The sequence below is a fragment of the Branchiostoma floridae genome, chromosome 19, assembly GCF_000003815.2.
Source record: "Branchiostoma floridae strain S238N-H82 chromosome 19, Bfl_VNyyK, whole genome shotgun sequence".
In the NCBI taxonomy this organism is placed as follows: domain Eukaryota; kingdom Metazoa; phylum Chordata; class Leptocardii; order Amphioxiformes; family Branchiostomatidae; genus Branchiostoma; species Branchiostoma floridae.
The window spans coordinates 7,391,328-7,404,850 of NC_049997.1; the positions used below are offsets into that span (position 1 = coordinate 7,391,328).

General features: G+C 42.9%; 2 protein-coding genes and 1 long non-coding RNA gene across 3 annotated transcripts; 1 reads left to right on the forward strand and 2 right to left on the reverse strand.

Annotated features, from left to right (window-relative positions):
- Positions 1 to 2,873: 2,873 nt before the first annotated feature.
- LOC118406859 lies at positions 2,874 to 13,517 on the reverse strand. Its single transcript, XM_035807215.1, has 3 exons — positions 11,320 to 13,517; positions 4,430 to 4,816; positions 2,874 to 3,793 (listed from the first exon to the last, which is right to left on the reverse strand). Exons 1-3 carry the CDS (start codon positions 13,370 to 13,372, stop codon positions 3,249 to 3,251), a joined length of 2,985 nt encoding a protein of 994 aa, XP_035663108.1. The 5' UTR covers positions 13,373 to 13,517; the 3' UTR covers positions 2,874 to 3,248.
- Positions 4,875 to 9,017, forward strand: LOC118406939. The gene is made up of 5 exons (XR_004830095.1): positions 4,875 to 5,272; positions 6,091 to 6,315; positions 7,116 to 7,364; positions 8,503 to 8,591; positions 8,855 to 9,017. It is a non-coding gene; the product is annotated as an uncharacterized LOC118406939 (long non-coding RNA).
- Positions 6,782 to 9,025, reverse strand: LOC118406879. Its single transcript, XM_035807268.1, has 7 exons — positions 8,799 to 9,025; positions 8,480 to 8,692; positions 8,152 to 8,388; positions 7,890 to 7,981; positions 7,562 to 7,767; positions 7,092 to 7,466; positions 6,782 to 6,967 (listed from the first exon to the last, which is right to left on the reverse strand). The coding sequence occupies exons 1-7, from the start codon at positions 8,996 to 8,998 to the stop codon at positions 6,797 to 6,799; spliced, it is 1,494 nt and encodes a 497-aa protein (XP_035663161.1). The 5' UTR covers positions 8,999 to 9,025; the 3' UTR covers positions 6,782 to 6,796.
- Positions 13,518 to 13,523: the final 6 nt, after the last annotated feature.

Below are 13,523 nucleotides of genomic sequence, written 5' to 3' on the forward strand. Positions count from 1 at the left end.
AGCAGTTATGTACAGAGATACATCCGCAGTTGTTATCACTCCAGATGGAGAAACTGACATGTTTAGCATTGATACTGGTGTACTGCAGGGGGACCCTCTTGCTCCATTTTTGTTCATTATATGTCTAGACTATGCCTTAAGGTGCTCGATTTCAGACACTGATGGTTTTACACTCCGTCGTCGGCGTAGTAGTCGCTACCCTGCAGAAGTCCTCGCCGATATCGATTTTGCAGATGACATTGCCCTTTTGGAAAACTCATTACTTTTTGCACAAATCCTGTTAGACAAAGTAGAAGTGGCATGTCAGGCCATCGGCTTATATTTGAACCCGTCAAAAACAAAATACATGCATATAAACCCATCATCTTCCCAGCAACTAACTACTTCCGACGGTTCTGAAATCGAGCGTGTAGTAGACTTTAAGTACTTAGGTGGCTATACCAATTCTGAGAAGGATATGGAATGTAGGATTGCTCAAGCCTGGAGTTCTCTCCATTCCTTACAAAAGATATGGAAAGCACCCATCAGTAAGCACACAAAAACCAAAGTGTTTAAAGCATGTACTGAGTCCATTCTACTGTATAGTTGTGAGTCATGGACTATGACAGCAGCACAGAGCAAAAAATTGGATGGTACTTATACGAAAATGTTGAGAAAGGTGTATAATGTTTCATGGAGAGACTGTTTAACCAACAAGCAACTATACGGCCCACTCCCAGCCATTTCATCTGTGGTGAGGCAGCGCCGACTCGCCCTGGCAGGGCACGTGGTTCGTGGGAACGAGCCTGCAGGGAGACTAATGGACTGGCTACCAGAAGGAAGGCGCAGAGTTGGCCGACCGTACATTACCTTAAAGACAATGATAGAAAGAGACATTGGACTGTCAGGGCAAAGTTTACTGTCAGCAATGAAGGACAGATCATTCTGGAAATCTTGTGCTTCAGACTGTACCTCACCGGTGTAAAACCGGATGAATTATGTATTATGTATGTAACTTATTAAAACATAAAACTAACGAATTTTCAAGATATTTGGTATGGACGTAGTTTAAACAGAGTTGTACACAATGACATGCAAATTAAGCAAATTTGGACAAGTTGCATAATTAATTAGGAAAATCTGTGTCACAAAATTACGCTACACACATATTTCTAGCCGAAATGATCCATTCTCAACCTTCTCCCCCTATGTAGATCTACTGCTATCACGAAAAAACAGCTTGCAAGTAAACATAAACTCTCCTTTATTGTCGACGACAATATGAAATTACACAAGTGGCCTACTGGCGTCATTTGTTTGGTCAAACAAATGCATATGTATGAGACTGTAACATGTCAACTCTTAACTATACTGACCTTAATGCAGCATTGAATATTTTTCCTTGTTGTAAGATGCTTACAACACTTCTGCTTATGTGTTATCAGAATAAATGCTATGATACAAGTCATGAGAATACCTGCCTTAACTGTCATCAAATCACTGACCTCCGTTGGCAGCATATGGGATAAACCAGACAAGAACAGACAAGAGAGAAGACGAGTACCAAGAATGTACAGTCCATAAACAATACCTTACAAATACTATACATATCCTATTCCCAACCCTAAGCATTTGCTGTATCATTAAAAAAAGATACTCTCCAAACGTAACAATGGTAAAAATTGGAGTAATACTCAAAATTGTAAATAAAAAAAAATAGTAATAAGATGTCAGCTTGGATAAGATTTATAGGTAAAATACCAGACATCTCTGTAACTGGCCTATATAGTATGCAGCATTTCACAAACGTTATATAAATACCAAATATATATAAATATGTGAGGGTATAACAAGTTATTCTTAAAATCATCGATCACCAATGCTAGCTATTTTCAATAGCAGGTACAGGGCACCTCTGGCTGTGCATGTACAATCTACAATAAAATTTGTCCCCTCGGTGTTAACCATTATACAAGTATCTATCTATGTGCAGTATGTATATATTCAGTAAACTGCAGTAAAGTATATATCTCCTATATTACACCAATAACCCTTAGAGGAAGACATTACAGAGAATACAGACGTACATTGTACAATAGATAAAAAAGCGTGGCAATTAAAACTATTGCCATGGCGACGGTTTTCTTGTTTATAAGTATCAATGATTGTTGTTGTAGGTGTGTTCTAGTCTTCGTTTTCTGGCTGCAACGTCATGTATGAAAATTGTTTTGCACTATGGATTTTTGTATGGCATTGCTGTCAACAAAGAAGACTCTCTTGTGGGTGACAAGTGGCCTTTTCATTGATTATACATTTTTCACATAATTCATATCAGTTATCTTTTCTACTTTAACTTGGCGACAATTTGGCGAATTCTAACTGCACCCACGATCTAGTAACACTAAACAGAACCAGAACAGCAAAGGGGAAAACAGCCAAGCATTGTGCACAAGAATAAAATCCTCATTCAAAATCATGTTATTATATCAATTTCTCATTGATTATGTAAATTAGGTAATGATTGGCATTGGCATACTTGATATTTCTGTTTTTTTCAGTTACATGTCATATGTTTGGGTGTCCTATTATCGTGGATTTATAAAATGTGATCTCAAGTTTGCGAGTGAGCGGGCTTGTAAAAAAGTTGTACATTCTTGCAAATTAGCCCATTATCTGAATGATTAGCATTTAATTATGTAAGGCATCTCTGAAGCCATCTATATTCCAAATACCATGAAGATCCGTCAATCCATTTCCGAGTTATTCCCCTCTAAAGGGATGATGCAACTGTGCATGCGTGTAAAAATTCCTGACATGCCTGCGAAATTCTGGGAATTTTTGTCAAACGGTCGCACACTATAATTAGGCGAAGCCCCTGAGGCGTCGCCAAAAAAAACTCCATCTTCCAATACTATGTCCTTCTTTTACAATAGTAACAACCTGAAAAAAAATTCACCAGCACAAACGATATAGAAATTTAGCTACAATTTACACAATGGAGTCCCACCGACGTAAATAAACACTCGATCTTTGTCGCTTCCTGGCATCAAGCTTTCAGAGAAAAGGCCATCAGGTACGTATAGAGATATTAGGCTGTACTACTTTCTCTCGACTAAAATATATATACATTCACAGAAGTGCCATGTCCTTTATTTTTGCCATCTACATTTTGTGTGTTTTGTATTTTTATTTATCAAAATACCATCATGATACTACTCAGGAAGACCAGGCAGTCGTACTTTCAGAAAAAGAGTTTTTGTAAAGGAGCATTATTTATCGTCTGCCGTATTGTCACTACTACTCAGATGATAGTAGTACTGTTCAACCGCCTGACATCTCTCATCTTCACTATGTTTCTCCATATGTTTAGACAGGTCCCTTTTTCTTGCCGTGCAGTAATTACAAAAAGGACACTTGTAGGGTTTCTCCCCGGTGTGAGTTCTGAGATGGTTGACCAGAGCAGACTGGACGGCAGCTCGGTACGCACACTTCGGGCACGCGTACGGACGGTCTCCGGAATGCGTGCGGAGATGTTTGACCAGATCGGGCTTCCGACTGGTCCTGTAGTCGCAGTGGTCGCACTTGAAGGGTCTCTCACCGGTGTGTCGCTTCATGTGGACCTGGACGTGCTCCTTCCTGGCGCCCGTGTACTCGCACAAGGGGCACTTGAAGGGTCTCTCACGGGTGTGCACGCGCACGTGTTGTTTGATGTTGCCCCGGTGACGGGTGAAGTACGAACACAGCGGGCAGTAGTACAGCTTCGTCAACTTCCGGCTGCCGTCCGATTTCTCAGAGGACGAGCCTTCATCAGCGCCTAGTAACGGAAGCAAGAATCAATCAATCAATCAATCCATCGATCAATCAATCAATCAATCCATCGATCGATCGATCGATCAATCATTCATTCGTTCAATCAGTCAATGAATCAATCAATCCTATACGAGTGTGATAGATACCGGTATACCTGAGGCTAAGTCTAGATTTATTTGAAAAAGGAATGTCCTTCTACATACTTAGGTTAGATACTCTCAATGATTTACACATGCATGTAAATCAATGGTAAAAATCGGTGGCCAAAAATCAGGGCGCAAATGATTTTTCATCCTATGTATTTTGACTTCTGATTGACACCTTGCAACTCTGTCGCTCCTAGAAGCGAGCAAATATCCAATCAAATATCATAACGGAATGCATGCAAAGTACAGATATAGCGCTAGTTCACCTTTATCTGTGGGGCAACCTTTATCCGTTGTCTTTAAAAACAGCACATTAAGGAGTATTAAGTCTGCGAACAGTGATTTCAAATTTACATTTTTTTCAAAATGTTCCGATTTGAAACTACCGTCCATCGACGTCATATCCCTAAATAGGTTTTTTTTTTTACAAACAATGAATATAGGTTACCCTCGGATAAAGGTGAACCAGCGTTAGCTACAAACAGAGCATTAACCTGTTTCTTGCAGATCTTGCCAATCCATTTCCCTTGGTGGTGCGTCCCCGCTTTCCAGCATCTGTTGCTCGAGACTCTCCGCCAGAGACGCTCCACTGAGGACGCCTTGGATCAACTCCCTTTCCTCCTCATTCACAGTGTCACTCAGGGGGGACAGTGGCTCCTGTTTTATTACAAAGTTGATGTCATTCTGCGTCAGAAATGTCGCCGGTTGATCATTGTACGCGTTCTGCTCTTCTGATGTTTGATTTTCACGAGAGTTCGCTCCATCTTTGTCCACTTGGTGGTGGTTTGGCATGGCTTCTTGAGACTCCATTGGTATAGGCTCTCTCTGTGGACGCGTCTCGATATTCTCTATTTGCGAAGATGGCGATGCATATGATTCGTCACGCCAAGATCGCAGCAGCAGCTCAGTGTGCGCCTGCGCGAGCTTTGAGATGATGTAATGTATATATAATGAGGCACAGTTCCCTGCGCCACCATGCGGCCGCGTGGGTGCACTGCACCTGAAAAACTGGCACTACCGGTTTCAACCAATCATAGACGTCGATTTCGGTCACGAGGTGCGTTGTTTCTAGATGGGTCCGGTCGCCATCTTTGTTGGCTAGTGTTTTGACTTGGGTTCTCGAGTTTTCGCCGAAATTTGACTGAAATTGACTCATTCGAAGTCCAACGTCGGTGGAGATCTATGCCGCAAGTTCAGAAGAGGCTTTTGACGGTTTCTTCGGTTACTACATCGGTAAAAACCCTAAAAATACCCGGTTGGATCGATTGTACTACCTTCCGTGGGTCAGATATCACCATCGTATTTTTTTGTGTCGGCCAGGAGGTCGATAAAAAAAGGTAAGTTTCACGAGTTTTCCGCCATGTTACCTAATTTGCATATTCTAAATCGCAATTACCATTGAATATAATCGAAAATAATTGATGCATATACGTATATTTTAGTTAATTTTCGCCTAGACATCTGTTTTTGTCGATTGAAAGTCTGAAATCGTTTCATGTTGCGTCGTAAACACCGATTGTGTTTGCTGCCCCCCTCCCCCTTCAAGCATCATGCCACATAAAATCATTCTATTAAAACGATAACTTTACAGACGTCTTGCTTTATTTTACTGACGTGCAAACCAGCATGTTTAGTTTGTTACTTTGTATTTCAACAGCACAGAATCATATTTATTATTTGTTTAATGGACACAGATTATGATAGCATATTTTACAGCTTTCTTTATTACAACATAAGATTTTATACAATTGCATAGCATGATAGAAATTTTTTTATACCAGTATACTGGGCATTTCCATAGCTACAAAGAGGGCTTGAAATCAGATTAAAAAGTAACTTAATCAAGTGATTTGATGATAGACCAATACTATCAGGAAGAACTTATAGATGTACATAGTTTGATAGAGGACAATATTTACAAAAATCTAAAAGTGACGTTACCTGTAATAAACCTGATCTAGTAGCGCTGACATACAAGCACTAGCCTAGTGATCAGGTGTGAGAGGAAGAAGGGTAAGCCCTACAAGATTCCTTATCATAACTTCTGTACATGGGATTGATACTTATGCACTACAATGCTAGTTCTTTTATGGTATCATTGCAGTGAATGTTTACAGTCAGGAGTAATTCTATTTGTTCTTTTTTCTCGGCACAGGGTTGGGGACACCTCCAGTACGGTCTGGGCTTACACCGATGAGATGGTTGGTCAGGGTGGAGCGAAGCCTCTTCACAGGATCTGCTATGCCACATGTTGTCCTGGAGATGTTGTTGAACTGAGCATGAACTTGCTCTAAACCCTGTTCTCCCAGGAACCCCAAACCAAACTTCCACTTCCGGACACAAGGCACAACGTGGTACTCCAACATGTGCATCTTCACAGGTACAGAGCCATGTGGCACACCCTCTCTATAATATTCCATGAATGATCTGATGGCTCTGTCTGGAATGGGATACAGGGAAAAAATCAAAATAAAGAAAGTATCAACACATCAAATCATCACTGACACAACAGTTACACAGCAATTTGATAAAAGAATTAAGGGTGTCCTTGCCTAGTTCATCAATTGCCTCGTCATCCATGTGCCCACCATGTGAGTACTTCTTGTGGCATGAAGCAAACAGATCAAAAAGTCTCTTGTACTTGTGAGCTGCTGCTCTTGCACTGGGGACTATGGTGAGCGGCAGATCATCATATTTCTCCCAGATGGCAGTCACAACTTTCACAATGACAGACGTCAAGTCTTCAATGGCTTTGTCCTGTGTATTGTAATGAAATGTCATCAGAGTAGGTTCAAAACATGTAAAGCATGCATTGCCTTAGTTTTCAAATCATTATTCAAACTGAAATAAAAGAACAAGTACTAGTACTTGCCTGAAAGCATAGTGTTGACATGGTTGCCAATGAAGGATTCGCCGTGAAAGGGTTGCCGACAAACCCGGTACTCCTGAAGTATCGGGTCGATCTGGGATCCCAGTGGGCCCTCTCCCTTCTTCACTGACGCCTTTTCCCTGACTTTGACTGCACTGTCCCTCTGCACGAGTAATAGAATAACTTGTTGGAAAAATTGAGGACACTGATACTTTATAGTTGCATGCAAATAGAACTCTATATACACATGTACTTGAATACCTGACTTCTAGTCATAATATGCTTACCAGCTTTTCCTTCTCCTGGTACAGGTGCTGGACTGTGCTGCAGCCAGCCTGGAACACGGCCTCTGCCCTCTCATCATCATCATCACCATCGCTGTACGCCAGCCACGCCAGCTTGTTCTCCTCCTCCTCCAGTTCCTCCTCGAGAGCGTCGGCTTTCACATCCAGCTCCCGGGCTTCATCGATGGCAGCCACATATGCCTTGAACTTCCCAAGGTGCTCATCGTTCAGCAGTTCCTCCTTAGTGATGTCACCTTCCTCCAGGACTGCTGCCAGGTAGGACTGTAGCTTATAATCAATGTCATGGAGCTCGTTCTCCATGAGCTTAAAAAGCTTTAGGTAGATACCCAGACTGATGTGTAGACCAGGTACAATAACCTGTAAACACAGTAAGGTGGCTTAGACTATTTCTATTTGAGGTATGACCAGGGGAAAAAAATAGAGAAAATCTTATTGTGTGTGTACAAACTTACCTGGTCTATCGGCACATCAAACATAACGGGTTTGATGGCATTGTGGTATAGCTTGGCCACCTTGAGCTTCCCTCCCCCCTCAACCAGGAACCTCTGGTGGTCTCTGGCCAAGCTCTCCAGGGTTCTGGCGGGGATTTGTAGCCTACAGCTGTCCTTGTCCTTGATTTCTTCTTGTGTGACATAGCACCACAGACATGGGCTAGTTCCTGTGGTAGAAAGGTAGCACAGTGTCAGAGAGACTGTCCAGTACAGAAAACTGGTTACAGCTTACATAAGAAAATATATAAGTCAAGGAGGTCATTGATCAACACTTTCAATAGTTTCTTACCACAAGCACCAGATAGGCCATACCACAGGCAGAGGTATGCATAGTCCCCTGACACAAAAAGACGAATAGAGTGTTCCTTCCCCTCTTTGCACCTGCAACACAAATTTGATTTTTCAGTATCATTATCATTGGGAGATGGTAACATGTACTTATAGTTATACACAGAATGGAAGATGTAAATTATGAGCTATGAAAAGTTTGAAAGCTTTTAAGTTCATACCATGCTTCTAATTCATACATTGTGTAGCAGATGTTAACTTACTTCCATTTGGATTGTTGGATATCCTGAATGTCCGCCGAATACCTGCTTGTAGCAAGGTTCAGGTTTTCCCTACTGTCTTTAGCATTAAAAATGCAAAAGACAGTAGTGTTGAACTTGGAGTTAGGGTGCTCTTTGTTCAGGATTTGGAAGGCCATTTTAAATGATGGTCCTCCATGGTCTCCTCCAATTTTGACCCAGATTTCCTCTGGGATGTTTCCATCATGCCAGGTTAGGGTGCTGAAAAAAAAATCCCATTAGTTTCACCATCAAATGTTGAATTCAAACATGGACGTAAACACACATTTGAAGATAAAAGGTAGTTCCTTACTTTGCTTTCTCCTTTCTTTGTAGGTTGTCAAAGATGGCGTCCTTGAGTGATTCAACGTAGGCGCAAGGCAGAAGCTGTACTGTGCTGTCTGTTTTCCCCTTCACAGAAAATGGTAAGTTTTCTGCCTTTATGGAAATGTTGGAAAGGAGCTCTGCTGCAACAGCCCTAGACGATTTCTCACTTTCCATGCTTACATTGTATCCTTTCAGCCACCTGTAACATATCAGAACACTGTGCTTAAACTAAGACACATACATAAACTACATTTAAGACAGCTATAAAGAATCTTTTGTGAAAGACATCTGTGATTTTCATGTACCTTCGAAGTTTCGCACACTGACTCCAGTTCATCCCAATGTCCCCTTTTGCTGCCAGCAGGTGCCCTGTAGGGATGCGGACCCTGTCCAGCTTCAGCTCTTGCAGCATCCTCTGCAGCTCATCCCGAGGATGGATTCGCAGTTCCTCCTTCATCAGTGCTGCGGAGTCCCCACCACTGACCTCGGCCCTCACATCCTGCATCAGTTTTGCCCGTTTCCTGTTGGTGGCTGCCGTTGCTTCACCAGCAGTTTTCCGGGGCTTTGGTACATGTACCAGTGTGAAGGACTAGACAATTCAAAGAAAAGTAACAACACCATGACTATGTAAACTGCAATGGGCTAGAAGCCAGTCTCTATTGTGGTCACATATGGCAACTAAGCTTGTTATATTCAAGTGATAATTTGAGCTGATGAAGTGTATATTTTTATATTTAGCACAACTTTATGTTCAGTATCATTAAGGTCACAGTAGAAAGTGAGTAATGTACATAGAATAATAGTCCATCTTTTTTCCACTAGTCAAGTCATGTAGTATAAAAAAAAGTTCCATACCTGTGCTGCAGTTTTAACCTCAACACTGCGCTTGTCTTTGCTTGCTTCAAGCTTACGGTAGGCATATGAGGTGAAAACAAAGTCTTGCTCTGGTGTTAGTGGACCTTCTTCATTTATGTCAAACGGAATTTTGTAACCTGTGTTGGAGGGCGGGGCAGCTCCAGGCACAGTTTGACTGGAAGAAGATGAAGATGTAGAAGGAGCAGATGATGTACAATTAGATGTGTTACTTTGTGTAGGGTTAGCAGCTGTCAGAACATTACTAGTTGTTATAGTAGGAGGATTAGATGGTACTGGAGGCACTATAAGAAATGGCAGAATGACTGGAACAGGTTGCATGGAAGTACTTAATGTAGGAGTGCAAGAGGGACCCCCTTGCCCTGTGATCATGGCTTCTGTTTTTGCAGTGCAGTCAAGGTGGTGCTTGAGTTGCTCCAACCTTAACTGAGATGAACATTTTTTGCAACTAAATGTCAACTGCGTGTAGCAACACCCCCATGTTCTGTGGACAGGTTTCAGATTTGTTTGCATCATTTGTGTTTTGCAGACAGGACAGCCAATAGTGTTTGTTTTACCTACCTCAAATGACTTTTGTATGCACTCAAAACAGAAGATATGAGCACAGGGGGTTTCAACAGGGAGATACAGGAAAGACTGACAGATGCCACATTTGTAAGCATCAAGGTTACAAATGGGCTGAAATCGAGCTTCATCAAATGGATAATCATCCAACTTGTCAAGCAATGTATCAAATATTTCCTCCGACAATTTAGCAGTACTTGTACTCTGTTCTTGTTCAACCTTGTTCTTAGGTACTTGAATCTTTGGTCTTCCCGGGGACTTCTTTTTGGGGGGTCTTCCACCTCGGGCAAGTGCCACAACTTTGTCACAATGGGCACACCCATCACCGTACCAGTGCGGGTACCAGGATACACGCTTTGGTGCATGTTCTGTTGGTGGCCTGTGTATTTTTAGCATGCACCGATGGCAGAAGTAGGGGGGGTGTTTGTAACTCTTGTCATTTTCTACATTGACATTCCACACCTCCTGAATTTGCTTCACATAGTCAATGCAAGGATGTGGCTTTATGAAATTTGATTTGTCTCTTTTGGTGAGAACAGATTCGCCACAAAATCGGCAGAGTTTTAATAAGTTTTGGACATGATCAGACATGATGAGAGGTTGAAAAAGAACAGTCTAAAGATTTCAATGCTTCTAATACAGCAAAACTTGCCCTGAAATTTGTAAGCTCTCTGCATGCTATGCTCGATTGCAACCCATATATGTGGGGTAGGGTGGGGGTCACTTCCTGTACACTTTGACCAGAATATATGACAATATATATATATTACAACAAAGAAATGTTCGTCTGTTAGTGTTTATATGTCTCCTAACACATACTAATTGTTCCAAAATGCAGTTTTACCTAATTTGAGGAGTTAAGGAACAAAAAATAGCATGTGACCTAGATGCAGGACAGAAAAGTCATGTCCACCCACGTGTCTGGAGTGACATTTTCATCAACACATAGAAGAAAAGGAAGAAATACACAGTTACTAGAAATTATGTCAGAAAGTAGATATAAGTATGAATTTGATAAAGAGAAGAAGTATTACCGTGTTGTAACCGTTAGAAAGGGTGAAAAGAGCACTTGAAATGAAGCAAAATCGGGTCTGTGCCTGACAGGCATGGACAAATGTGTCTGGAGTTGAAACAGTGATATCCCTAAGGTGACCCTTGGGGTCAGTTGCATTCCAGAGGGCAGGGCTTAGATTTTTGTAAGACAGCTACTTGAGGGTTGATTAATGGTTTAATCCTCCCAAAAGGCCATAGTTACAAGGAGTAATCAGCCGTTGCTATGGCCCAGGTAACAAGATCTCGCAGTATCACGCAGGGAACTCTCGCGTGGCTAATCTCGCGCAGGCGCACACTGAGAAACGCGTTTCCCCATCTGGGAAGGAGACGTGTCGTGTGCGTGACCCGTGATTCCAGGATTGACATGTAAAGGACGAAATGACAGTGGTGAAATGGCGGCAAACGAGCGTGGGACCCAGACAGTGGAGCCATTGACTTGGACCAGCTTTTGGTAGCTAGGCAGGGCTTCCCGTATCACTGAAGAAGGAGAGCCACTGTGAGATTGTGTTCCAGGACTTTCATCACTTGTTCGGCGGTAAGGAAACACTAAGGACGACTCTTTAACCAGTGTCGTCTCATGGTTGAGTCGTCTTTCTCTTTCATAAGATGTAGTTGGTTCGGATGGCCTGTGTTCCATATGAGTTTCTGTTGCAGATTGTCCATCTTGTCCGTGGTAAGAGGAAACGGACGGCTGTGGAACTGCGGGCGTGTCGTTTGCCTGTACTTGTCTTTCTGAGTAAGCAATTGGTTCTGGTGCCATCGCAGAGGAATGTAAGTTCATTGAAGATCTGTCGCTATGTCCTTCCTGTCTCTTGTATATGGTTGCTTCGTGTAGAACTGACGACAACACGCTGCTGTGAGAATTCGTGTCCACAGTTTCAGGCTCTTTTGGAGTGCAGTTGGCGATGTCTGATGTCATTCCCGACACTGTCGTCGTCCTCTCTACATGATTTTCGTCGTCCTTTTCTGCATTTCTTTGGCAAGGTTGGTCGCCGTAAACTCTCGTCTCTGCTAACCCATGCAGTCGCGTTCCTGGCATTGGAAACGACGAAACAACTTCTTTTGATAGTGTGAAATGTTTTCGTGCACTCTCTCCGTCTCTTTGATAAGAATCTACCATTTCGCGTGGCATTTTAGATGCAGTACTTGTAGACTCTTCTGTATTTCTTGAGCAAAGTTGGTCGCTGTGAACTCTAGTCCAACCCAAAACATGTAGTCGCGTATCTAGCATTGGTAACCACTTAACAGCTTGTTTTGATAGTGTGGGATGATTTTGTTCACTCTCTCCGTCTCCTTGATAAGAATCTACCGTTTCGCGTGGCATTTTAGATGTAGTACTTGTAGCCACATGGTACTGTGACGTGTCCCCATCGTTTCGTCGCCCCATGCCAGGTAAGGCGAACTGTCGTAATTTTACGGGTAGAGAAAAGTCCCGCGTGTGTGACATCCCTTCTCTTCCCTGTGGAGAGACACCTGGTTCCTGCAGTGACGTAGGTAACGATGACTGATTCGTCTTTGCGTCGTCGTTATCTGTCTTCCTTGACGTCGGCACAGCCTCCTCCTCTGCTATCGTGGGCTTAGCTTGTTCAGTCGGATCTCTGATATTTTCCTGTTGTCTGGGCTCAGCCGTGATTACTTTTTTCCGTTTTTTCCGTGTCTTTGAAGGTCTGGACTGCTGTGTTGCTGGGATCGCACCACTTTCCAATTGCAGAGTTTGCCGATGAGTGTCAGCTTTGTTTTGCATTACAGATGACGAGGGTTTAGATAAGTCATTTGCAGCCGCTGCACTATCTTCTGAGGTCTCGGGAGAGTTACTCGGCTTCCTGTCTGACGGATTCTTTTCGCTTTGCTCTTTGCCCTCGACGTCTTTCTTCCAAGACTCAACCGAGCCCTTCGAAATTGAAGATACCCATTCAATGTGTAAGGCTGGACTTTTGGGTTGTGTCCAATATGGACGGATCTGTTCTTCTGATGGTGCGTCTACGGACAGGTCACGATATGGTACGATCTCGTTTTCTGACGGTGTCTGGTAGGGTGACATGTCTTTCTCTGATGACACCGGAGGTTCAGTTGGGCCATTAGCGTGATGTACCGTGACGTCACCGCTTTCATGACGTTTTGATCGTTTAGAAGACGTCGCCTCGTCTGCGGCTGCTGTAGTAGGGGGCATGCAGGCGTCTTCTTTGTCTGTTTTTCTCTTACCCGTGGGCACCTTTTGTGCTGATGCAGTGGAGATATGCAAAGGACTCAGGCTAGATGGCATATACGGTTGTGACACGGGCAGTGTTGGCAGGTCGTGAGTGATTTTTCTCCTGCTATAGCCTTTCCAATAGTTAATTCTTCTTGCACCAAGTGGTAGCGATCGGTTGGTACTGTCGGATGCGTCCATCTCCACCTTTTTCTGGTATTGAGACGTCGACGTTTCCTGTGGACCAGTGCTCGTAGAGGATGTAGTAGTGGTGCTGCTTTGCGAGTGTTGGTCATGTGGTTCTGTGTCTGGTGACGCTCCTGACGTGTTCGACGTAAGAGCGGCGTTACTC

Bases quoted from the DNA above. Each gene is read 5' to 3' on its own strand.
- LOC118406879 (XM_035807268.1), bottom strand. From the start codon at position 8,998: ATGCAGGATGTGAGGGCCGAGGTCAGTGGTGGGGACTCCGCAGCACTG. The intron at 8,693-8,798 runs GTACATGAAAAT...GATATGTTACAG, and splicing joins CAGTGTGCGAAACTTCGAAG to GTGGCTGAAAGGATACAATG. The intron at 8,389-8,479 runs GTAAGGAACTAC...TTTTTTTTTCAG, and splicing joins CAAAGAAAGGAGAAAGCAAA to CACCCTAACCTGGCATGATG.
- LOC118406859 (XM_035807215.1), bottom strand. From the start codon at position 13,372: ATGGACGCATCCGACAGTACCAACCGATCGCTACCACTTGGTGCAAGA. The intron at 4,817-11,319 runs ACGACACGTCTC...GATCTTGGCGTG, and splicing joins TGGAATCACGGGTCACGCAC to ACGAATCATATGCATCGCCA. The intron at 3,794-4,429 runs GTTAATGCTCTG...TTCCGTTACTAG, and splicing joins GCAAGATCTGCAAGAAACAG to GCGCTGATGAAGGCTCGTCC.